The sequence below is a fragment of the Cryptosporidium andersoni genome, assembly GCF_001865355.1.
Source record: "Cryptosporidium andersoni isolate 30847 chromosome Unknown contig_67, whole genome shotgun sequence".
Taxonomy (NCBI): Eukaryota; Apicomplexa; class Conoidasida; order Eucoccidiorida; family Cryptosporidiidae; genus Cryptosporidium; species Cryptosporidium andersoni.
Window position 1 is genome coordinate 16,778 of NW_027122812.1, and position 26,900 is coordinate 43,677.

The 26,900-nt window shown below is 31.1% G+C and overlaps 8 protein-coding genes across 8 annotated transcripts; 3 read left to right on the plus strand and 5 right to left on the minus strand.

Moving 5' to 3' along the window:
* Positions 1 to 504: 504 nt before the first annotated feature.
* cand_013440 (uncharacterized protein) lies at positions 505 to 4,998 on the plus strand (the record flags this gene model as incomplete). The annotated part of the gene is made up of 1 exon (XM_067211579.1): positions 505 to 4,998. The coding sequence occupies one exon, from the start codon at positions 505 to 507 to the stop codon at positions 4,996 to 4,998; it is 4,494 nt and encodes a 1,497-aa protein (XP_067069674.1).
* A 1,157-nt stretch (positions 4,999 to 6,155) lies between these two features.
* On the minus strand, positions 6,156 to 7,073 carry cand_013450 (uncharacterized protein; the record flags this gene model as incomplete). Its single annotated transcript, XM_067211580.1, has 1 exon — positions 6,156 to 7,073. The coding sequence occupies one exon, from the start codon at positions 7,071 to 7,073 to the stop codon at positions 6,156 to 6,158; it is 918 nt and encodes a 305-aa protein (XP_067069675.1).
* Positions 7,074 to 7,718: 645 nt separating this feature from the next.
* Positions 7,719 to 8,357, minus strand: cand_013460 (thioesterase family protein; the record flags this gene model as incomplete). Its single annotated transcript, XM_067211581.1, has 1 exon — positions 7,719 to 8,357. One exon carries the CDS (start codon positions 8,355 to 8,357, stop codon positions 7,719 to 7,721), a length of 639 nt encoding a protein of 212 aa, XP_067069676.1.
* A 566-nt stretch (positions 8,358 to 8,923) lies between these two features.
* Positions 8,924 to 9,859, plus strand: cand_013470 (uncharacterized protein; the record flags this gene model as incomplete). Its single annotated transcript, XM_067211582.1, has 1 exon — positions 8,924 to 9,859. One exon carries the CDS (start codon positions 8,924 to 8,926, stop codon positions 9,857 to 9,859), a length of 936 nt encoding a protein of 311 aa, XP_067069677.1.
* Positions 9,860 to 10,028: 169 nt separating this feature from the next.
* cand_013480 (nucleotidase and phosphodiesterase protein) lies at positions 10,029 to 12,134 on the minus strand (the record flags this gene model as incomplete). Its single annotated transcript, XM_067211583.1, has 1 exon — positions 10,029 to 12,134. One exon carries the CDS (start codon positions 12,132 to 12,134, stop codon positions 10,029 to 10,031), a length of 2,106 nt encoding a protein of 701 aa, XP_067069678.1.
* A 369-nt stretch (positions 12,135 to 12,503) lies between these two features.
* On the minus strand, positions 12,504 to 13,085 carry cand_013490 (nascent polypeptide-associated subunit Alpha; the record flags this gene model as incomplete). Its single annotated transcript, XM_067211584.1, has 1 exon — positions 12,504 to 13,085. One exon carries the CDS (start codon positions 13,083 to 13,085, stop codon positions 12,504 to 12,506), a length of 582 nt encoding a protein of 193 aa, XP_067069679.1.
* Positions 13,086 to 13,591: 506 nt separating this feature from the next.
* Positions 13,592 to 14,803, plus strand: cand_013500 (uncharacterized protein; the record flags this gene model as incomplete). Its single annotated transcript, XM_067211585.1, has 1 exon — positions 13,592 to 14,803. The coding sequence occupies one exon, from the start codon at positions 13,592 to 13,594 to the stop codon at positions 14,801 to 14,803; it is 1,212 nt and encodes a 403-aa protein (XP_067069680.1).
* A 545-nt stretch (positions 14,804 to 15,348) lies between these two features.
* cand_013510 (thrombospondin type 1 domain-containing protein) lies at positions 15,349 to 26,610 on the minus strand (the record flags this gene model as incomplete). The annotated part of the gene is made up of 1 exon (XM_067211586.1): positions 15,349 to 26,610. The coding sequence occupies one exon, from the start codon at positions 26,608 to 26,610 to the stop codon at positions 15,349 to 15,351; it is 11,262 nt and encodes a 3,753-aa protein (XP_067069681.1).
* Between the last annotated feature and the right edge of the window lie 290 nt (positions 26,611 to 26,900).

Sequence of the window (26,900 nt, forward strand, 5' to 3'; positions counted from 1 at the left end):
AAAGATTTTTAATATTTTATTTTGTAATAGGTATCTCACAGAATTCGGTATTATGGCGCTAAAAACTGATATTTTATTTATTAGAAAAATCAGAAAAAAGATCTCAGAATTCCAGTCAATATTTACACAAAATCATTTATATAAACAAGTCATTCATAGTATAGTAGATAGATATTTTAATTTTTTTATTTATTATAATATAATTAAATATAATTTTCTGCTTTCCTTAAAAAATACTGATTAGATCTATTTAAATATGGCAAAATATTATTTTATGTTTATATATACAGAAGATATACAAAAAAATATAGAAAAATGTGCAAATATCTTGATATGTATGCTAAATATTAGGTTTTATTTTTTTTTCAAACATTTAATGAATCTAAACACCACACAATTTGCAAACATTTGTTATTGTAACAGTATTAGGAGATTTTGTAATTATGTGGTTCTAATTCTACTAAAATATTATAAATTTTAACTAATGAAAGTATAAGCTGATCAATGCTTAAAAAATTTATTGAATATGTTGTCTTTTTACCAGTTCTACTGGAACATGTTCTAGGGCAAGTATCTCCTGGACCTTATCCAACTGCAAAATTTAGTGAATATACCTCATATTTTAGGCAACCTTATGGGTTTGAAATTATAGAAGGAAGTCAAGGACCTGATTATTTTAGTGAATTTTATGTCTTTCCTCAATATCCACCATTATTAACTCCTTGCCAGTATATGTACCCTCTTAGTATTTTAATTGGTAATACTAATACGACTAAAGGATTCTCAATTGAATTTGAGTGTAATAATTCAGGTTTAAATAATTCACTGAGTTTAAATAGTAGCTATGGAACTTTGAGTTTTAATTCAAGTACATTATTAGAAGGTGCTTGTTCTTATATTGCATCATTTCTAAATATGGCCCATTTCTCAATATTTCAAACAAACTCCTTTACAAATATCACATATTTGATTCCTGGTTCAATAATTAAACATGCATTATCTTTAATACCATCTTCAAATTCTATTTTAATTTCTAGTCCTGGTTTAGAATGGTTAAGTAATCATTACTTTGGTAATAGTAATATAAATTTACCTCAATATTTAAATCTAGCTCAGTCATTTGATGGAACATTTTCTATCCCTTTATTATATAAAATATATATTCCTAATGATATACTTCCAGATATAATTACTGTTGGAGAAACTTCATCTAGATTTTATCAAGATTTTTTTAATTTGACAATAACACCAGGTAACTCTACAAGTTCAAAAGAAGATTACAATACAATTGAATGGTTACCAAATACAGGATATGCAGGTTATTTACCAAGTGTATTCCCAGTAATTTCTATAATTCCATTATTGACTTATGAGAATTGGCAAACTACAGAAAATAATCTAGTACCTTGGTGGGGGTCTAGTAATATACCTTTAGGTATTTCACCTTTGAAAATTATTCCACCATCAAATTTACCTTCTAATGATTATGATGGTTGTAAGAGTGCTTTTTCTTTTTATTATCCATCTCCAATAGGCCAAATGAGTAATTCTACAAAAGATTCTTTAAATTATTTATTAAATAATTCTGTATCCTCTTTTTATCAAAGAAATACATTGCAAGCTATGTTATTCTTCAATAAAATACCCTATTCAATGCCAGGAAATATAGAAGGTCAACTTCCAAATATTATATTACCATACAGAATGTATTTAACAAATTATATTGGAGGTTGTTATTACAATGGTACATACCCATTAGTTTCAACTTCTGGACCAGGTTTTACAGCAGCCTCTCTTTGTTACAAGGATTCTTTAAATACTGTCCCATTTAGTTATAGCCCTTTCTATCCTCCTCCATTAAATTATTCCGGATATTTAACTCAACCTAATCATATGATGGGTATTACTACATTTGTGAGTCAGTTCATAGCTTATCAAATTCAGGGTGGTACTCCACAAAATGTAGCTAATTCATTAAATCCTATATCAGCAAAATATCCAGGATTTGGAGTTTCTCATGCTACAATATATAGTATATATCCTATAGGACCACAACTTAAAGTTAAATCCCCCTTTAATGTATACTATAATGAAACTATAAATATAGAATTTAGTCATTATGCACTTGGACAACCTTATATTTGGAGACTATATGGTAGATTTGGGGTTCCTGGTTTTGGGATGAGTTGTAGATCTCCGAGATATATTCCTAATTTACAAGAAATGGATAATTTACTTGTAGAATGGCTTTGTTATACTACCAATATGACAATAAGTCAACAACAAGCTGCAACAGAGCTTAAAAAGTATATAACTCATGATTGTGTAGTAAAATCTGAGATAATTAAAACTTGTAATTCAACTTCATCTAAATTTTTAAAATCATGGTCTTTATCTATCCCTCCAGGATCTTATAATAAGCAGGGTATTTTATTATTTGTACAGAATATAACAGATTTGAATTTTCCCAAATCCTATAATACATATAAAGACAGTGGATTGTGGTTTAGATCAGCATCATTCCCATCAAATATATACAACGAATCATGGGTCCCAAGATCTTTCTGTAGTTCTATTTCCCTATTACCTATAGTTCCAGTACAAAAACCTCAAATTCTTAAGCTTAATTCTGTTGTATTACCATGGGATCATTTTCAAGACTCAACATATTCTGCTTACATTTCTCTTAATGGAAATAGTACAGTTTCAGCTGAACTTTCTTTAGCTATGAATATATCATTATTAAGTTCTACTCCTGTTTATATTGCAGCATATGCTCTATGTCAAAATATACCTACTCAATCTCTTGCTGTAGTACCTTCTCAAGTTCTTTTATCAGAAATCCAAATGTATGGATCTATTATAATTACTACCTATATTCCACCTTTAGGAGAGACTTTAAGAACTAGTATTGATTGTTATATTAATATATTTGCTAGTTTTAACCAAGTATATTCTAGTAAAATTGGGACATTTAGTAGTTTCGGAGAAGGGGCCCCTTATACTCCTCCAAATGGAGTAGCTTTTTATTCCTATTATGTTTCAGTTGATGCACCACCAATAATGGGAAGTTTAACTCTTTTTGAGCCTAATCCTGGAAATGTTACCCTAACAGATACTGTATTTTTATCTATAGATAAAATTATATATCCTTCAAGTAGACAATCAGGTGCTTTTCCTACTGTAGGGATACTAGCAAGCTCTACTCCAACTATAGTTGCAAATTCAATAGTATTATTATTGGGAGATTCTTTACAACAGATACCACAATCAATTAGACTCCCAGCAATAGTCCCAACATGGTATGTATTTGTTAGAGCTCAAACTTTTATGAATAGTGGATGTTCTATACCATGTTCCTCTAAAGTTTCAGATAGTCTATTTTTTTCTCATTGGTGTACTTCAGAAAATTCTAAAGCTTACTTATGTCCAAAACAGAAAATTGAGATGTCAAGTAATGATTCTGATGAAGTAATATTGGACGCGATAGCTGTTGCTTTAAGTCCAATGACTTTTTATTCTTTAACAGATGCCTATCAATTATATATTGGTCTTATTAGTCAACCTGTAAAGCAATCTATAGTATGGAATGATTATTTTGAGCTTTTGTATTACCAGCTTCTACAAAATCAAAATATCCCTTATGCTCTTGACTTTGCAGCATCCAAACTTCAACTTCTATTTATCTTAAATAAAATCCTTATGGTTTCAATTGAAAATCCTCAGCTTAAGATTGACACTATATTTCCCTTATACATACTTCCAAATATAACTCTCAACTCTGAATGTACAAATAATCCTGGTTCAAAATTTTTAGTTTTAAATACTCTAGATCTACTTCTTACATCTAATTCACCACTTGGATCTACACTTGAGCCTAGCTCATTATATATGTCAACAATATTCAGGGGTGTTGAATCAGTAGCAAATAGATTCTCATTTTGGAATGGACCTGGGCAATCATTAAATTATACTGGTAAAACCTCTGGTATCAAAATAGGTATAACAACAACTTCTTTTTATACTGCTAACTCTATATTAAATGTAGGTTCTATGAAATTTCAATATATCTCAAAGATTGATCTCAAGAATCTAAATCTTGTCAATTCTTACTTCTTTCAATTACATCCTCAATTTTATAATCCTTCAGTTGTGTCATCTAACTGCTCTTCTTCATCCTTTACTATTTCAACAACTTTACTTGCAAATGATTATATTAAAAAATCATTAGTTAATTTGGCTTCTCAAATTAGTAATCAATATGATAAAAGTATCAAAAAAGATCATGATTCTAATACTATAGAATATTCAATACCTTTAGGGGTATATGTAGGATCATCTTCTCTTTATTTATGTTCCACAGATTATCATGCTTTTAATACCTTACAGCAAGTTGTATTCAATCTTACTATTCCAACTGATAATAGTCTTAACCTTGAAAATTTATCTTGCGGTGCTTTAACTCAAAATGGTTGGTCAACTAATGCTTGTAGGACAATGAAAAGTACTCAAATAAGAGATAACAATCAAAATGTTGCATTTTTTGAATGTGCTTGTAATGCTATCACTGATTATGCTTTAATTGGAATACCTATTATAAATCTTAATAATCAAGTGTTTGGACCCTTTAATCCATTTACTCCATCGATTAATCCTCCATGGAATGGATTTGATGGATCATTACATAATTTTGCAGGTAATCGAACTTTAGTTAATGAATTAGTTAATTCTTCATATTCTGGTTTTATAAGTATAGATTCAACTACTATTGGTACATCTACATCTACAGATATTGATAAATCTCTACTTAATAATAAGCATGGTATTTCAGGAATATATACACAAGATGGAAGGGAAGAAAAAGAATTATTTGCTGTAGAATGGGGTATTCATGGAATGCAATCACTCTATTATTGGAATAACGAGACTCAATTATCTTCAAATAATAAGAATTATATTGCATGGGGCCCTACTACAAATAATGAAACAAATACCTAGATTATTATATTAGTATAATAAAACATCAATATTTTCATATTTTTATCTAGTAAATATCTAAATAATAAAAAGAAAATTAGAGTTTTAATCAAAATACTTTTGAATTCATATTTATTTGTAACCCCTTTGCTATTCATATAACAATAGAATTATAATATTACTTAATAAATTATAAATATAAAGTATTACTTTTATAACATTAAATAGATTCAAAATATTTAATTATTCCTTTAAATATAAATTTGTAAAATCCTATTATTACTCAACTCACATGTTCTTATTATAAATTATATCTAAATCAAAAAGTAATAAGGGTTCTTGTTTAAGAGTATAAAAAGAAAATCAATTTAAAATTATTGAGATAGCTTTATATAACTTTCTTCAATTACTCTTAACTAGTAATATAAGATGAATACATCCCACCTATATCAAAAAATCATCACTATCAGTTTAATAAAAATTTTATATTTTATTGAATTTACTAAAAACTAGATAAATTTTACATACTAAAAATAATTTTTATTATTTCCCTTTTCAATAATAATTTTCGATTTATTTGAAATCTCAGATCGTAGTATCCACTTATGTTTTGGGTAAAAAGAAATAATTTAAATTTACTCACACTAGTATCATCTAAATAAAGTAACAGCTGGAAATATCGAATTTACTAATTACATTATAATATTACTAATAATATTAAAAAAAATATCTAATTAATAATAAATTCAAGAAATTTTGACTTGAAAAGTTATCTTTATAAATCATAATCCAATATTATATTTATTATTGCATATATACATAAAATTGTAAATGATCAGTTTATTGTTACAAAGTTCATCTATAATTTGATAGTCATGAATTAATTAACTTTACCTAAATAGTTGAATCTTTATAGTCATTTTAAATTTTGGAACAACTTCAGTACATAAAAGTTTTCAAGTAATATATATTGGTCTTATGATAAATGAAATAGAAGAATCCCAAAGATATATTACATCAATAGGTTACAGATATATTTAGATAAATTCTAATATTTGCATTTGCACTATCCCCTTATTCAATAAACTTCTTTAATAGAAACTTAATACTACTAGATATTACACAATAAATCCTACATAAAAAGTCAGAAGCTGTCAGATGTTCTAAAAATCTACCGGCTATTTTTTTCCAGATGCTGGTTTTGAAATTCCTATTTGTGAAAATAGAAAGTACAGAGATTTAGTATGAGTATTCATATCAGATAAACATTCAGTAACCTCCTTGAGATGTTTATCTGAGGGGTGTTTCTTAGTCTGTTTAGAAAGGAAAAATTTATTATTTTCAATATGAAGAAAAGTTAAGATTACCAGACCTTTACCAAATGAACACTTCATAATAATTGGATATTTAGAGCCTTCTTTACTGAAGGTCAAATGAGGTTCTGATACTCCTTCTGGTAACATAAAATTAGCTAAAGGTGAACAGTTAGCACTAGATTCTAAGTCCAAAAAGTATGAACTTCCATGAGAATAAAATGAAGGAAATTGTGGAGCACCTTCACCAATAAGCTCAACTTGTACAGCTCTTGAACCACTCATATCATTTATATTATGTGGAGCTATTGGACCCTTGCAAGTACCATTATAAATTGCAACAGGTGGATTAATAAGTTCATTATTAAAATCTAAAGTCTGACAGAATATTGCAGCACCACTATTAACTCCAATATATTTACCACCTTCTCTAATATAGGAAACTAATATAGGAACTAATGTTGGTGCAACTTCAGAGAATTCCTCTTTAGGTCCACTTGGCATAACTAATAGTAAGGCTGAAGAAATATTGTGAGTGGTTATTTGTTCTAGATCTAATGTAAAAATTTTGAGATGAGGAAAACCATTCTTCAAACTCAATACTGTATTTTTTACAGTATGATTATGAGTCCCCTGACCACCATATACAATAACTGAATTATTGCTATAACTAATTGGAGAAGTAACAGTGTAAGATCTTAAATTTTGTTTATCATTCAGTGCAGCTGAAAGACTAATAAGTAAACCAGTAGAAAGTAGTAATAAATAATATATCCTCACCATATCCAAAAATAAAAAAATTAGAAGTTGATACAAATCTCTTCTGTAACTTGTATTAGGAATATCTATAGTAAATAAAGATAGTGAGTTATTAATATGAATTCGGTACCTGTCTCAGTGGTTCTTATATAGCGGTTACTAAGTATTAACAATATTACATTAACTATTGACAAAGACCTTAATTTCATTAATATATTATTATCTAGAATATTTTATTGTGAGGATATGTAAGCGAATTGATTATATTATTTATAATATTAGAATATTATTAGTAGTAACAATCTGGAAATATACTTGAGTTTATTATTTCTATATATTGTAAGGCCCATCATAACGAAACAATTTAGAAGTACCAAATTACATCACATGCACTATGTGTTAAATATCTGTCATCTATAGACTCCCTATTAAATAAAATGATTTACTATTTACAATCCTACTTATACTATTATCTAGATCATATAGTGAGCATATTATCAATAAGTTATATTCAAAGGTAATAATTTACTTAATCTTATGAAATTCTAAGATACATAATACAGGAGTTACAATTACTAAAATCTGGTATTCATACTAAATATTTATTATGAATAGAAATTCACTCTAATAAGACATTATTACTTAGGTATGATTTTTAAATACATAAATCTAGTTATCTATTGATTTCGTGTTTCTGCTATGATTCCACTTTGTCTTGGTAGAAACATCCACAAATACAGCATCTGCAATAAGAAGTAGATCCTCATTACTATTAAATATCTTGGCTGTTACAGTGACTCTATCTTTTTGATTATGATCAAATTCTCCACGATTTATTCTACAATCAACTAAAATTGTTTGATTTACTTTTATTGGTTTCTTATATGAAATATTTAGTATCTTTGTAACTGGTTGCTTAAATATTTGTATTGCCAATGCTCCTAAACAATTATCTGCTATAGTTGCAGAGAATCCACCATGAGTAGTTTGAGGATAGCTCTCAATATTGTTACCTAAATTAAAAATACCTAACAAAATTGGAGATTCATATTCATCTTTCGCTAAGTAATATTTATATAGATTTATACATCCTGAAGAATACAAAGTATTCATAAAGAACGTATTACCAATAATCAAATTAGTAAAACGAGATGTTACATCAATAGCAGATAATGATTCTATAATCTTTATTGCCCATTCAGGAGTGTCCAATGTAGTTAATTTATCATCAAAGTCTACTGAACCTGTAACAGTTGATGTTTGGCTTAGTAAATTTTGGTTAGTATCCAAATATCTTGAATAGTTCATTTTTGTAGTTAAAGCTTCTTTAAAAAAAGTTATTTTAGATAATCTGTAATACGTGAAGATATGGAAATATCTCGGTATATAAGAAAGAGGGCTATTAAAAAATTTAACTATTATTTTATATTAAATATCCAATATTTTGAAAATAAAAGAAAATATAATTGTAAAAAATTAAATGATAAATTTAATCCAATATTTGAAGATTTATATTTCAAAAGTGAGTAAATATCCCCAAAGTATATTTTGGAAATATGAAATTTTTAATAATTTAGACAAATAATTAACAATAATTTAATAAGATCAAAATAACATAAAATCTGGGGGGAGGGGGGGAGGGATTAAAATTAGTTTTAGTATCTATCTGCTATGTATGCTCTCATTATATCACACGTCTCAAATATTAGTTTAGATTTAATGCAGCATGCCTGCAATTTTGCGGTATTTGGAACCTGTCAAGTTTGTTACTATCTGACCGCTTAGAGAATCCGACTTTTTCTTCTAATGTTCTTAGCTATTTTTTGATATTAACTATTGAAATATAAAGTACTCTATTTAAGAAATATTGTTAAATGTTTCCTAAATGTAGAAGTAATAAGAGTACAGTTGAGATTTTGTCTCTTTCAAATGTAAGACCACAAGATAGATATTCACTAGTTGTAGAATATAAATTTAAGAAGTCTATGAAAGAAATTCAAACTAAAAAATATGAGAAATCAGATTTTGCAAAGTGTGAAAAATGTTTTTTGATTAAGAAATCATATTGTATATGTTCAGAATTAGATTGTGTAAGATATAATCTTTTAAATTTGGAGATATATCCAATAATTGAGATATTGATGGTTATGGATCATCGTGAAATATTTAAATCTTCAAATACTGGTAAGATAATTAATTTAATAATTCCGAATTGTCAAACTTTTATTTATGGACTAAAAGAAGATATGCTTAGATTATTTGATATAATAGAAAAAAATAAAAATGATATGCTATTGTTATTTCCAGAAAGAAATTCTAAGACTTTTTTAGAAGTAATGGATGAGATTTTTTATAATAGAATGAACTTTAATAAATTTGAAGGAGAGTTGGAATATAAGAGCATTAGTAGTTTATTGAAATATAGTAGGATATTTATAATAATACTAGATGGAACTTGGTCTCAAGCTAAAAATATGAACAAAAATATTCCTAGATATATTCCAAGAGTTAGAATAACATCAAAAGATATTTCAGATTTTGGACCCTTAAGGAAACAGACAAAGATTGGGAATATTTCAACTATTGAAACTGTTTCTTTATTTTTAAATGATATGAAATCTTTCTTATTAAAATTTGAGGATAAAAGTGGTAATATTGAAAATATAGATACTATTTCAAAATTATTGCTTAAATGTTTGGATATATTAATAAGAAATGTTCTTAGTCAGTGCAAACGAGAATATTTGAGTGAAGTTTTAATGAATAGGAATGAAAGAAAATTTCTAAAAAATATAGATGGTAATATTTAATCAATATAATCTTAGAAAGTGGAGACTATCATAATTAAAAAAATAATGTATATGGAATTTCTTAGGTTATTTTTATATTTAGGTAATTTTTATAAATAATTTAATATTAATTTAAAATTGTGTCTTTAATATTTGTGGACTTTTATAGATTATTAAATAGATTTTATTCTTAATCAACTCTTTCTAAGCCAGCTTCTATAATAGGATCTGTAGAGTTCCCTTCTCTAATAATCCTTCCTTCTCTTGAAACCTGTATCATGAAGACATAGTCTTTATCTTGTATATTATCAGCTAATGTCTGACAATAATTTCCAGTTTCATCAGGATAAGATATTGAAATAGATCCTAAATTAGCTGTTGGTAATTGCAATTTTGTTGTTTCATGTGGTGGTAATTTTGAAGTAATTCTTGAAAGACCAGTACGAGTTAACTGAGGATTAGATAAAAAAGATTTCAATTTTCTAGCAGTAGACACATTATGGGGTTTTCTATATCCATTTGCCATTGCTGCTAATGAGAACACATTTCTTACAAGAGTAGGAAGTGGTGGCATATCTTCTGGATTACTTAGTAATTCACAATCCATTAAACATTCAAAACCATCTTTACCCGTGTACAAGAATTCTTTAGTTACAACAGTATATATTTTATTTATATCTAAGGGAACAAACTCGTCATTTTTATCTATATCTTGTACTTCTATAGATTCTTTAATAATTCTTTGACCACTTGGGAAATCAGGATTGAATCTAAACTTAATTCCTGAAACTTGTAAAAAACGACCTTCTTTACTAGGCCATTTACTTACACTATTTTCCAATACTTGTATAAGTATAGATCCTGATACCTTTAATTTTACTAATGGGTCTACTAAAGGTAACATCATCATTATATCACGATTACGAATTGGTCCAATATTAAATACACAATCTGACCTTATTGTTCCTGAATTTAAAAGAGCAATATCTGTTTTAGTAGCTTCTCTCATAATATCAGTTAACCAATTTCCTGCATTTGATTCTGAAGTTCTAATAATTGCAAATCTTGTTTCTAGTTGAACTGCGCTTTCACCTATAATCTTATCCATTTGAGCTTCTACATCCTTTACATATTTTTTAACCATTCTATCAACATGCTTATTTGACTTAAAAATTGAAATATCAATATAAGACCAGGATATTATTGAACCACCACAAAATCTAGTTAGATATAGTTCACCATGACCTTTATTATTAGGTATTAGTTTATCTTCATTTAGTTTAGATAAGTTATTAAGCTCATCCATGTCTATTTCAGATGATTGATAATAATTTGAATTTTCAAAATTTAATTTTGTATCAGAAGCTGGATATTTTAAACAAGTTTTCCCAGGTCTTATTATAATCATCGTTAGATCTCTAAAATCTGTTCCACTTTTTGCAACTACAGTTCTTCCAATCTGTTTCACCCCATAATATTCATGATCATGTCCTCCTAATATTAGATCTATATCAAGAGCTTCTTTTGCTAGTCTCTCATCATTTGGAGCTCTCATATGTGTAAGTGCTATAATTAGTTCTGCATCTTTACTTCTAAGAATTTCAGATAATCTATTTGCTTCTTCTACAAAATCTTTGTATATTACATCATCTTCTACAATAGTAGGTAAAGTTTTTAACCAGTCCCTCTCAACTAACCCCATTATTCCAATTCTTCTTCCTTGCCATTCAAATAATCTATAAGATCTGCCATTTGCTAAAGGTTCTCCAGTATAAGCATCATATACATTAGATATTAACCAAGGGAAATTACAAGATCCTGTTAAGTATTCAAGGTGATCAATACCAAAATCAAAGTCATGATTACCAAAACATGCTGTATGGACTCGCATCATATTCAAAAAAGGTACCATATGCCTGCCTTTAGTAGTAATAGACATTATTGAAGGATTAAAAACATCACCAGAAAATAACAAAAGTGGATTTGCTGGATGGAAAGATTTTAAAGCTTCTACAAAGCGTGCTACTCCTCCCATACCATCTGGACCTTCTTCAATATTGTATACATCATTAAAGTGTAGGATGCAAATATCATCATTAGGTCCAAATGGAGTATCATAGTCATAATATGTCTCACCTGTATATCCCATAGATATAAATTGTCTCAACTTATTCGATGATCCATCCATAATTACCGTACTGCTCTTTTTTATTGTTTCATTCTCTAGAACACTCTCAATAGTTTTATCTTCAATTAAGGAACTCCCTGAGGAAGAAAAAGGTAAAAAATCTCCCATTATAATTTCCTGCAAGTTACTAAGCAACTAGTTAGAAAAGCTAAACAAATTTATCCAGACCAACTTCATAGAAATTAACATTCTATTATTGATGTGTGCATAGTATACCTATAAATAGAATTTAGGCGGAAAGAGCGGGCAGAGTGTTAAAAAAACTTCTTGTATATGGAAAAAAAGTAGAGAATCATAAGTTTCATGTACTTTCAATCTATTATAGTAGCTAATTATCTACTATAATATATCAGTAGTTTAAAATTTAAGCTATTTAATTTTATGAGATTCTGAAGACGTCTATTTAGACGTATTACTTTAACTTAACAGAGTATACTCGCATTCTTAAAATTTTTGTGACAGATCTATTTGATAACTTCATGGTGAAAGTGATAAGATAGCTTCTACAACATCATTATTATTTGCTTTTAAAGCTTTGACTGCCTGTACACGACTGCAACTTGTTTGACCTATAACTAAGTCGATATTAGCTGGATCGACATCTGTCTCATCTATTTCACTATCTTCTTGTCTATCTTGAGTTTCAGACATCCTATTTGTCTGTTCTTCATTAACCTTCATTGCAGCCAACTTCTGTTCCAATTGACTAGTTGCATTTGCAAGAGCAGCAGCTTGAGATGCAGTATCACGTTCTTCTAATTTAGCTTCTCCAAATACAATATAATTATTAGTACTTGGAACAACATAGACCTCTGGGTTAAGAATATTAAAACTCAAACCTTTAGCACCTTTAATAATTATTTTTTCAAATTCATTTGTTGGTTTAAGACCCATCTTCTGGATGATCTTTTTATTTTTTTTTTCAACTTTGTTGGTTCTAGATCGTGAAAAACTACTACCCTGAGAAGTACCATGAGTGTCTTCTTCTGATGATGTATCACTGGTGTGATCATCTTCATCATGAATTTCGACAATTTTAGGTTCTTCTACTTTGGCCATTCTCAACAAATGTTTTGCTCTGGCTAAATTCTTAATATTCTGTAAAAACTTAACTATTGACCGGTCACTATTAGGCATCGACGAGTCATGATCCAAGTTTTTGTATAGGCTGGCTATTACAATATACAGCTTAACTAACAACCTAACACTGCTTATACTAGAGACTTAAATATTCCGCATAATAGCTAGATTAATAGTAAATATTTGAGCCTCCCGATACCATATTAGTATTAATGAAGACAGGACAATATATAACCGCCTAAATAGCTATATAAGTTTGTTCCACTAGGAGTTAGGATTTTGTTTTGTAGCTTTCGGAGTGAGAGTTGTAAAGTTGATAATACAGGTAATGCATATTTTAGTTTGTTAACATAATTCTTGAGAATTGGGTTATTTAAAGCTCCTTTAATTTTAAACTATTTAAGTGATTCCTAATAATCTTAGGTGTAAATATTTAATATTACTATTGCATTCTAAATAATTTGTGTTACTATCTAATTTTATGAATGGATAGCAATAAGGAGGAGGCAAATAGGTGTAGGAGAATTGCTGAGAATGCAATTAAAGCTGGTGATATTGACAAAGCTATAAGATTACTTGAGAAGTCTTATCGTATGTATCCATCTAATGACGTAGATGATATACTGAAAAAATTAAAAGATCAAAGAGAAGTTAGAAGTAATTGTCAAAATAAATCTTCTCAAGGTGATCTGAATTCGGACTGTACGAGATATAATGCTTCTAAGGTAATAAAGAGCCCTATATCAAATTCTGACACAATTAATGGTTCTACATCTAGTAAGGAGTCCCCAGAGTTATTATGTAAACGTATTTTAAAAGCAAAAGATTACTATGCAACTTTAGGGGTTTCAAGAGATGCAGACGATGTAGCTATTAAGAAAGCATATAAGAAATTGGCACTATTGCTTCATCCAGATAAATGTAAGGCATCCAGTGCTGAGGAGGCCTTTAAAAAGATAGCTCTAGCTTTTCAGACATTGTCTGATACTGAGAAGCGTCAAATATATGATCAATATGGTGAGAATGGTCCTCCTATTCAATCAAATTCAAGTGATGTTAGATACTACCAGTATCATGGAAGTATGGATGGTTTTTTAACTCCAGAAGACTTATTCAGAATGTTCTTTGGAGGTATGTCCCCAAATATAACATTTCAACAGCGTCAAAGACAAGCGAGGCATAATAGAAACAATCAAAACTCAGATAGAGATCAGCAACATCAATATAACGATGGAATGTTTAATGGGCATTTATGGCAGAAATTTACTGGAATTATTCAAATAATTCCTATTGTTTTGATGATATTACTTGCATTATTAGGCAATTTTATACCTTCTTATACCCCAAATACTAAAGCTACTTATAGTTTATCCCGAAATAGGGAATATTACCAACAAAAGTGGACTGGGATTCACAATGTACCATTTTACATTAATCCTAAAAGTGGATTTGATAGGCAATATCCTCAGAACTCCAGTAAGTTACATGAACTAGAAGTACAAATAGAAATGTTGCATTTCACTAGGGAATGTGGAATAGAAGAAAGGACTCTATTACAGGATATTGCATATGCAAAATATTATCAAAATAAGGAGAAGCTTCGAGAAATACAAAGTAGACAAAAACCAAATTGTGATAAACTGAAGTGGCTAAGAGACTCTTATCCTAATATATATAGACAAATAATTAGGCATTAATATCTGAAGTGGATTTACGAATTCATAGAATTTAGTCTAGATAGGAGTTATTCTATATAATTCCATTGGAATGTTTTATATATAAATAGGCTTATAATTACATATAAATTTGTGTAGTTTATTGAGTAGTACCTAAAGAGAAATCTAGGTTTTAGCACTTTACCAAATTGCTATATCTAAATTTACATTAGAATAATCTTATAAGACAACGAGATCTGTGTGTACAAGATGGCTGAATTGAGGATGATTGTAAAGAGTTAAGTCAAAGGTGAGTTATTTAATAATTGAAGCAAATATTTTAAAGGAGTTTTTGAATAAGAGATAGTTTTTAATGTAACATAAAGCTTTATATATTGGATATAGTCAATAGATCAAATATAACTCTTGCAATTAAAAATATTGATCCTATAAGAGTTTATAAAATATAAAATTTGATACAAGCACTTGAATTTGTATTATAATTAAATTTCTATTTGATCTCTTATTTTTAAACTACAAAATATATTTGTTATTAGATAAGTAGTAAAAAGGATTTATAGAATAATTTATTGTTCTGAACCTTCCCAGCTAGAAAAGTGCTGACATTTTTCATCGTTATTTGAAACAGTTTCAGTAGTTGGTTGTTCATAACTCTGTATAGGATCAAGGCCATAAAGTTGTAATAGAATTCTTCGAGCATTTTGAACTCTTTCATATTGATCAAAGTCGTACAAGTCCGTTAATTGTTTATATTTCAATTTCCACATCCAAAATATTATTGTTACAAGTACAGCTATGATCGCAATTATTACAGATACTCCAATTAAAGTGGTTAATGAAAATATATGTGAGAATGTCACTTCTATTCCACGTTTCACATGGCTAAAATTAGTAAGGGATCCCTTAACACATATGAGAGGTTGTGATTCCCAATCTCCATTCTTACATGTAAGTAAAAAGTATCCCCTTTTAATGGAATCTTCAACATCTGAACTAGTGTTAGAAGAATGACTTTCACTTTTCAATGCTTCATTTCCAATATTCCCGGATTTGGGAGATAAATAATGCCCATTGGAGCAAGATACTTTTCTTTGATCACCATGGCGATATTCTATTCCCGCAACAATGTAACCTTCACCCAAACTTCCACTATGTAAGTTAATGCATCTCTTTTTGCATTCAAATTTTGGGTATATCCATTCACCATCAAAACATTTTATCACGTCTTCTATAATATGCGTAGTACTAGAGTATCCAGATGAGCAAGCAACATTTATTAAAGTTGCATGGCTAATTAGGGAATTCCCATCTGTAGTATATTTGTTAAGTTTTTGAACAAGCCCATTTGGGAAATTCTGTAAAGGTTTACATGGTTTATTACACTGAATATTCGTATTTGTATCCCATCTCCCATTATTACAATATATTATATCTGGTGATCTACCTGATGAAGCATAATATTTATTATTTGAGCATTTAATTGTAAATTTTGTTCCATGAGGATATGAGATTTGTCTCATTTCTGAGATATTAACCACATTAGTAGTAATAATCATATATCGACTATTATCTTGAAAGTATGGATTGTTTAGTGAACAAGGTTCCATTGGTAAGTCGAAATGGTTTTGATTAGTACTTTGAAATCCTACAGAGTTCATCCATGGTAAGGGGGGGGGTATTGACTTGTTTACTCCAATTGAAGTTACTATTTTTGTTGATATTGAAATAATTTTTACATAGCATGAGATATTCTGTAGAATATCCCCAGTTTCACTACAAAAATCTATGGTTAATTTTTCTTCAAGACGTCTATGTTCCCAAAGTGAGGGTGTTAGAGGATGCATATCGATGAAGTTTATAGTGCCCAAATCAATGACGACTTCAATAATATATTTATATTGCTTTACAGTATAAGATTTGGGTTCTGCTGTAATAGTGACTTTTGTAATATCAGACTCTACAATCCCTAGTTGTTGACTTACAATGTGAGTAACCATTTGAACTGCATTGGGATCATTAGATATTAATGCAGACTCAGGTTGGTTGATACCTAGTAAGAGATGATACACAGGTCTTGGTGCACCATGAGAGCATGTTCTGTCAAATGTCATGCTACATATCTGTTCGAGTCTAGATATAGACCACCACCATGAATGGTCTGAGGGTGTGATAAAGGAATATGAAGATGTTATTGTTGGTAAATGTTTATCTAATATATTAAGGGAGTGATAAAGATCCATTGCAATGGCAGTGCAACATCCTAAAGTATCTGTTAGTAGTGAATGGCGAGCTTTACATATTGAAGAGCATGATGGATAATAAGGAGTTAAGTTATGATATTTAGTTTGGTCACCCAAGTTATTGTAATTTGTTGCTCCTATAACTTCCGCTCCAATACCAATACAGCCATTAAAAAGTTCTTGAAGTGGAATATATATTTCTGGGTACATAGATGACACTCTGCAATCATCCGCATCCCAGTTGCAAGATTCATTAAAGCAATATGAATCACACATCCCATCTCCTACATACTGACTAAAGCAACTTGGGCTGCAGTATCCGGAATTATTTATTGCTTGAAATCCAGATACTTTAGATGAAGACTGTATTTTTGATGTGGTATTTATTTCATTGCTTTCATTCATTTCTTTCTTCGTCCTTCCACTATTAATATTTGAGTTATTGAAATTCAAAGATGCTTCAAGAGCTGCCGATGCTCCTGCAAACAATAAAGGTCCACAAGTTTGTCCTTTTTCATTTTTTAAACAAAAATGTCTTGAATAGTGCCTTAATAGAAGGCCAAGTGATTCAGCTTGAGGATCTCGAATAGTTTTCCCATATCTTTGCAGATAAGTCCCTAATTTTCCAGCAACTATAATAAAACATTTTGAATCACAAGGATTAAGGAACAGAGTTCGACTTTTAATAGGATCTTTTTCTAGAAGGAGTGAAAGAGATTCTTGACAAAAGGATCCGTCTGAAGTTTTAGTACACATTAAGTCAAGCCAGCTTTCATTTGTTTCTCCTAATATCACATCTAATCCGAGAGATGCAAGTGAGGGATATGAATATCCAAATTCAGAATGTCCACTTGTTGGACCTGAGCTCCCAAAACCTGTATTTCTCATCTCCAATTCAATTTGTTTTTTTAGAGGTGAAGGGGGGAGAGGATAACCCCAAGCATAATGGAGTTGAGTTACTGAATCAAAATATTTAAGATGAGATCTATAACAACCATAAGCATCACATCGGGACTCAATTTCACTTAATTGAGATGATACGAATTCTTCTGGGTCAATTGCAGTGTTTATTGTAGTTTTAATTCTACTAAAACAATAACGTTCATTATCTTTTGGTTTATCAGGATCTGATTTAGGAGAGATATAGCACCATGAATCAATTAGTTGTTGTGCATACTTTATTGTATTACACAAAGTCCCCTGTTTCATTGAATATCGTTTTATAAGACTATGAAATCTGTGATAACAAGAAGGAATTTCATAAGGATCATCTATATTAGTAGAGTGAACTGTAGAAAATTCCTCTTTTAAAGAGGTTTCAATGGACTGTAAATTCGAAAAGAAAGACTGTTTTGAATTGCTACTTGAATATTTAGATCCTATGAAGGAACTTATTAGTGGTTTGGAAGATGACATCATTGATATTGTATCATTAACTTCTTTTTGCAGTGCTCCTCCCCTACAAAATAAGTCAACTTGAGTTCCTGTTGGTTCTCTATCATATAATAGGGATCCACATCCTCCCTGAACGAGGATTCTTCTAAATTGGATCGGGAATAAACAGCAATCTTCATGTTCGACAAATTTTCCACCTTTAGCTGTATTGCCTTCACGATTAGTGTCAAAGTAAGTAAGTCCGTTTTTATTAATAGGTTGACTATTTAGTTTACATTTTAAATATAAATTTTGTAGATATGGAAGAGGCCTTTTTAAAAAAAGAGATTCCTTTTGACCGAAAGTTGCAGTAAGTATAAATGGCATTGTTATTCCACTTGAGTAAAAGAGATTTCGGGCATCTTCATCTAAGTTCATATCATTGGATGGACCACTTTTAGGACCTGCATATAAATTATCCCATCTACTTTTCAACATCCTTATCATTCTATCAGAGTGGAATTTCGCTTTTATAGGTCTTTGATCTATAGCATCTGCTGCTAGTCTGTAATTTTTACTTGTTAGTAAATCCAAAATTTTGGAATTTCCATCCGCTAAACTCATTGTGCCTTCTGTATTTAAAATATTAATTGTGTCAATATCTTCTGTTTTAGGGGTAAGCTTTACACTTCTAGAAGCAAATTGAGTTCTTAGGCTAGTAATAAATCTTTGTGATACGCTGGGATCCTTAAGAGCTTTTTTAAAGGAAGCTTCTCTTCCTGCAGAAGATGAGGAGAAAAATCCGACAGCAAACATTATATATAAAGGACCTATAGAAGAATAGTCATCTTTATTTTGTATATTATCTTTAATATTCGAATTTTTCAACCCACTCTTGCTATCTCTTGTATCAGATATTTCGGCGACATCTTCGACTTCTTCGTTATCCTGATTCTTTAGCTTATTTACAGCTTCTTTAAATTTATCACAGCTATCACAAGTTATAGGGCAAGCTACTGATACTTCAATATCAGTAGAAACATCTGCCGGAACTTCGCGATTAAATTGCTTTGCCAGTTCTGCAAGAGTTTTAGAGCAAAATGGCTTTAGCATTGAACAAGAAATCCCAAATGATTCAAGTTGATTATTCTGATCAGTACATTCTATTGGGATATGATCTATAGGATCTCTATCAAAAGTTCTAGTACTAATAGCTTCTAAACGTAATCCATTGTGTTGATATATAGGTAGAGATGAATATAAAGCTGTATAAATAGATGATACACTTTTATAGTCTAAATCAGCAGCTCTTTCAAGTTGAAGAATTACTTGCATAACTTGAACATGAGGTTCTTCACATTTGAATTGTTCTGGGAGTACATAAATATTCTTTTCAAGGTCACAGACAGCTTCTACAGTAGAAGATGGTAAAGATGGTGTTGTAAAACCTGTAGCACAACTTACTAGCAAATTACTTTGCATTTTAGAGGTCTCATCATTAGATACAATTAAATTTGTAGAAGATTGATCATCAATACTCTTGAAAGAGTTTAAATTACCTTTTTTTTCTGTAAACTCCATATAGTAGCCTGGTCCCCATTGTTTAGTAGAATGAAATGAGCAAAAAGATCTATTTGGCTTAGAAAGATAGCTTACTCCATAATTAGAACAATAATTGCAAGATCTTGCGCAAATATCACTTAAACGTAAATTTTCCTTATTGTTAAATCTTTCAGCTAATGACACGCTCACTTGTAGTAGTGGAATATCACATCCATACCCAAGTATATTGGCAGTTTCAATTGCAATTCTACATTCGCCTGGCTGTATTTTAGGGTCATCATTGCACTCTTCTCGGCACCTACCACAGGATTTAGGACAGTGGTCATAAATTTTCTTTGAAGAATATTGTGAAACAAGTTTGGGGTTTTTGAAGATAGCTCTATTTTCAAGAGATTCGTTGCATACTTGTCCAATATAAACTGCATAATTAATTATATCTCTGCATTTGTTTTCTATTATATCATATAAGACGTCATCCTTACAAATAGGTGAATTGGACAATTTTGTATTACCATCTATACTAGTGTTGTCAGTATTACAAAGACCACAAGATTCAGCACAAGCATGGAGTAGTAAAGTATTCTGTGGAATATCGGGTGGTAATTGAGACCCAGGTAGGTCTTTTAAGGGAGTATTGCAGTCAAATACTCCTAGTATTTGTCGGCAAGTAAATCCAGATGCCTCTTCAACTCTAGGGTCGTCTTGGCATGGGTATACATTAGTGTCTAATGTTGAAAAATTTGGAGGTACAATTTCAGTATCCGTTTGCTTTTCATTATTCGAAAATTTTTCATCTTTCAAATCTTCATTTTTAGTGGAAATTTCTGGAGGGACTGTGTGTAGCAGTGAGTTGGTAGTATTTATCTTGTTTTCATCTCTTTCCATGTTCCCATTGTCTAATAAATGAGCACAATCACCACCATCGAAATCACAATTTGAATTATTGCAAGCTTGATCACATACAGTATTTCCAATAAACCAAAGTAGGCATCCAGGTGAACATTCTTCGCACTTTTGACATGTATAGGGGCAAACACGCCATAAATGAGAGCCCTCTGGAAGTCCATAAGATTTTGCATTTGGTATAGGGATATTACACATAGCTGCAAGATCTACACAATTATATCCCTTTTCAGCTACTTCAGGTTGATCCTCACAGTATCTTTTTTTGCCCATAACTATTGTGAATGGTTTGAGTGGAGCTATTGTGGATGATGGTTTGTTTGGTATTAATGAAGTTGAACATGCGTTACATGTGTACTCACATGCTTGTCTTACTGTTGATTTAGGAGTCAAATCCTTAGGAGTGATTACATTTGGTTTTATTTTATCTAGGGTAACATTGCAACCATAGCGTGACTTTATATCTTTGCAAGTTGTCTTGAACATTAATGGTATAGCTGGATGATCTATACAAAGTGAATCTATATTCATTTTGCTTGGTAAAAACAATTCAGGTATAATTATTGACGAAGAATGAGATGAAGGAACCATATTTTGCAAATTTCCATCATCACAATCTCCTTCATCGAAGTGACACTGAGAATTATTGCAAGACAAGTCGCAGTAATTATTACCAAGAAACCACTTAGGACAACCTGGAGCACATTCTTCGCATATTCCACATGTCATAGGGCATATCTGCTTGATTGTAGCTGTTGTAGGTAGTCCCGCTTCTTTAGATGATGGTGTTAGTGGTAGTCTTAGCAAACAAGCCTGTTTGAGAGCTTTACATTTAGCTCTTGAGTCCATTAGTTCAGGAATATCCATGCAATTCCTGAATTTACCTGCAAAATATGTAATCGGTCCCTCAAGAACAGGAGAGTTGTCGATTAAAGAAGAATCAGTTGAGTCAGTTGAATCAGTATGACTAAAATTAACATTCGAAGAGCTCTGTTCTGGTTCATGAGTTGAAAACTCTTCTTCTATTTGCTTCTCATCTTTAGCTTCAGTACAATCCCCCCCATCAAAGTTACATTCCGAGTTATTGCAAGCTTTATCGCATACTGAATTAGCTACAAACCACTTCGGGCACCCAGGTGAACATTCTTCACACTTTTTACAGGTTTCTGGACATATTTGCCATACATAGCTATTTGGAGGTAATCCATATGTCTCTGGACTAGGTATTGCAAAGTCACACATTGAAACCAAGCTACTACATGAAATTCCATTTTCTGCAACTTCTGGTTGGTCCTCACAGTATCTAGTTTTACCTAGAACTTGTGTTGATGGTTTTGTTTGTAAAATCCTTTTGATTTCAGATGAAGATAAATTTGTATTAGTTAGAAAGATATTTGAGTCTTCATTTACTTCAAACTGATTATATACTTGCTGCAAGAATCTCAATTTATTTTTGTTTTTCCTCTCTACTTCAGGGACTTTTTTACTCATATTGCCTTGTAATTCAATATAATTTGATGTATTTTGTAAATTATATGTGTTATTTATATCAATTAAACCTTGTGAATTCTTTAAATCTATAATATTTGGAATTTCCGAAGTTTTTAGTAGTTTAAGTGTGTCGGTAAAATTAAGAAAATCCAATCTATTTCTATTAGTATAGGTAATTCTAGAGTTGGGTATATTCTCAAAACGTAAATCATATGCAAGACTTTTCAAAAGTCTTTTTGGCTGAAATTCTTGCTCTTTTAGTTGTCTTTCTAAAGTGTCTTTAGAACATATAGGATGAATTTCTACAAATTCCTGTAGAACTTTTTGAATACTAATGTCAACAAGAGACCAAAGTGTATATTTTTCAGTCTGTGGATCATTATTTTCAGGATAGAATGGCTCAATAGATATGAGATATAAGGTCCCAACAGGTCCAATAATTAGTCTATGGTGATCTCCAGTTATGTAAATAGGTTCACCTATATCTCTAAACATTATATAAGTATAAGCATGTTTTGAATCTCTCTTGTAAACTGTATTAACAGAATTTAGAACTTGGGGGGCATTTTTAATAATAATAAAAGGGCATTGATCTTCTTCACAACTAGGAATACGAGGAATTCCATCACCATCTACATATAACAAAGGAACACCACTTGGTTCCATTTGTTGCACAAACCCACTTTCATTACATTGATACTTAAAGAATGGTATTGCTGAGTATCTTCTAAATCTGTAACCTGGATTACACTGCACAATCACTACATCCCCTCTTTTATATTCTGGCTGTAAAAGAGTAGAAGATGTTAGTGAGTCTGGTACACTAAATAGGTTGTCTTTATTATTCAAACTAGTCACACTATATTGAGCAGTTCCACTTATTTCTATTGCTGAATTTGATATACTAGGTTCTATAGTATTACTGATTTCCTTTGTAGCTCCTGCTAGAATTAGCTTATAAACTACACCTTCAGGAGCTTTGGGAAGAATACAGGTACTTCTTGGATTTCTAGTTTCATTATTTTCACAATCTCCATCATCATACCTGCAATTTGCGTTATTACAAGCTATATCACAATGAAGATTCCCAATATCTCTTAATTGACAATTAGGGGCACATTCTAAGCACATTCCACACGTGGCTGGACAACCATCCATAATTCTAGCTTCAGTTGGTTTATCATCCGGATAGGGTACTCCATTAGCTTTGGCAACATCAACAAGACGTTTTTGACATCCAAACATAGCTTTTAATATTGCACAAGGTACGACTTCTTGAGCCTCTGGACGATCTATACAAGCTTCATCAGGGCATCTAAAACCATTGCAACCAACTTTCTGAGTTAAATCGAATTCACAGCGTCCTCCACCTGTGGCTGCTACTTGGATAACCCTCTGACGTCGCTTAATACCTCCTCCACAAGTTGCAGTACAAGGAGACCAAGCTGACCATTGCCCAACTTCACAGTCACGTGTAGCAATGCACTGAAATTCGTTACAAGATTGAAATTCTCTAAGGTGTCCACATTGTAGGCCATCATTTGGTTTGTTTAATATAGTTCTAGTCCTAGATTTAGAGCCACTACCACATGTTTTGCTGCAAGTTGACCATTCATTCCACTCACTTAGGGTGCAATCCATTTTGCAGGCTCTCTCAGCACAGGGGCGGTAATCTTGTAAAGATGGACATGGTAACCCATTATCAGAATTATATTTTAAAATTTCCCTAACTCTATTTTGAACTCCTATCCCACAATTAATTCCACAAGCACTCCATTCACTCCATTCTGAAACTTCACAGTCCTGAGGACATTCTATGAATTCTGGACACTCTTTATCATCTTCTTTAGTTTCTATTAAATGAGGACACTTTTTCGGGGTTATTGGAAGTTCTAAAATCAGACGTTCTCTGATTCTTTTAGGTTTCATACCACATATTCCTAAACAAGAAGACCATTCTGACCAGGATGATACAACACATTCATTTGAACATGAAGCCATTGAACATGGTCTGAAATCTTCAGTAGAAAAGTTACACTTTCTATTTATAGAAGGGATTATTAGCTTTCTCTGACGACTCTGAAAACCTTCACCACAAGTTACACTACATTCTGTCCAATTTGACCACTCTCCCACTTCACAGTTGCTCTTGCAGTCTGTAGACATTGAGAAACATTTAGAACTGTCTTCTAAAACTCCGCAGACAGTAGACAATGCTTTTTGTGAATCTCCAAAATGGCTATGAGAAATGACTTTTCTTGTTATTTTTGTAATTCCAAATCCACATTTAGAGGAGCATTCAGATGGTTCTGACCAAGATCCGAAAATACATCTTTCAGTACAAGGATAAGTATTACACTTTTCAATAGCTAATAATGCAGGACAATTTAATCTAGTAGCTGGGAGTGATTGCTTCACTCCTTTTATATTCCCAGTTTTGTTTATTATTTTCCTTAATCTTCGTCTTGAACCTCCACCACATGATGCACTACATTCTGACCATGATCCCCAGCTAGAAACTTTGCAATCATCCAGATCTTGTATGTTGCATTCATCAGAACATTCTATCCTTTCCATATAATTGTTATATAGTTCACAGTTTAAATTATTTGGATTATAAATAATTGTGCGATGTCTATGTCTGTATACTTTGTTTGGTTCTAGTATATTTTTAGTATCTAAATGTGAGTCTAATACTGTTCTACATTCATCTTCACAACTAGACCATGTAGACCACTCTCCCAAATTACATTTTCCGTCATCTAGTAAAGACAATGCATCACAGCTACCAAAACAATCCTTGCTTTCTTCTAGAGGAGGACAATTCCCTTTCTTGGGGTATGTAACAATACTTCTAGATCTCTTTGATAAGCCTGCAATATTGCATATCTTACTTGAACATTTGCTCCATTCATTCCATTCTGACACAATACATCTTTCATTCAAACAAGCCATTTCATTGCAGAACTTTGTTTGAAATAAAGGTCCACAAATACTATCTGTATTTAACCATTTCTCAGCCTCTGCATTGTTAGGTCCACTTAGTAACCAGCGAGTTCTTAAACGAGATCCATTGCCACAAGTTGAAGAACAAGCTGACCATGATGACCATTGACTCATCTCACACTCTAATAGTCTTTGTACACTAAGTCCCAAGTCTGAATTACAGTCTTTAAATTCAGTTACATCCTTGCAATTTAAATCATCTTCTCGCCTCTCTATAACATAGCGAATCCTCCTCTGAGATATTTTTTCTTTAGATTCTACGTCAAAATGTGTACAAGGAGACCACTCAGACCACTCAGATAATTTGCATGTACTTGGACAATTCAATTGTTCCGTTTCACATTTAATTGGTCTTTCCTCTACAATACATGTATATTCAGAATCTTCATTCTTAAATGGAGGTGTAATAATTTCTCGTCTCTCTATACAGGTATCATCTTTTTTACAAGGATTTTTAGAAATCATGGATTTAAGTGAAAAATCTCCTAAGGTGCAATTTGTAGCACAGGTATCTAGCATGCACTCTCTTACTTGTCTTGTTTCAGGACACTGATACATATTCTGGTCTTTTGGAGCCATTATAATAGATCTTTCCCTCATTTGTCTTCCTATTCCACAAGATGTTGAACAAGGACTCCATTCAGTCCAATTTGAAACATTACAACTTAATGGACATGGTATATGGGAGTTACAACCTGTCTCCTCAGCAGTTAAAGCTCCACAAGTTTCTCCACCATTTCTAGGTTGCACTATAATTTGCCTTGTTCTAGTTATCCTTCCACCTGGTCCGCATGATACAGAACATGAGGACCAGTGAGACCAAGATGATAATTTGCAATCTACTTTCCAACAATCTCCACCATCAAATTGACAATTTGGATTATTGCACTCTTTATCACATACTCCATTCCCAATAAACCAAATAGCACAGCCATGAGAGCATTCTTTACATTTATTACAAGATGCAGGACAAGCGTCTACAACTCGTGTGTTTCCAGGAATCCCAGCTGGTAGGCTATCTTGGGAAAGATCTTTCAATAACTTTTCACATCCTAAAAAACCTCCAAATCGTCTAGCTAAAAAAGAACAAGAATACCCACTTTCCGCAACAGCTGGGTTGTCTTGGCATACTAGTCCAGAAGAGCTTACAACCGGGCTTTTCCAGCTCTCTGATTCTACAAATTGATCTAATAATACCACCAAACTGTATATAATAATTGTAGTAATATAAGTAATTGATGAGTATTTCATTAAATTTGAATTTATAAGAAATTTAAGCAAAGTTTTGCCAATATCGTTATGTTAGCTTCTTCACTTAGTAAAAAGTCCCAAAACTTTATAATACTCATAAGATCACTAGATTTCTAATTATTCATCGATAAAATAGGTCATTACAACAAATTCTGTCGCTAATCAGATGATTATTCTTCCTTTTTTGGTTCTTAATCTAAGGAATCTTGAAAATACACGCAATAATTGGCGTCTCTTATATCCATGATAAATATGCATACACTCTAATTCGAGGTTATTTCACCTTTTAA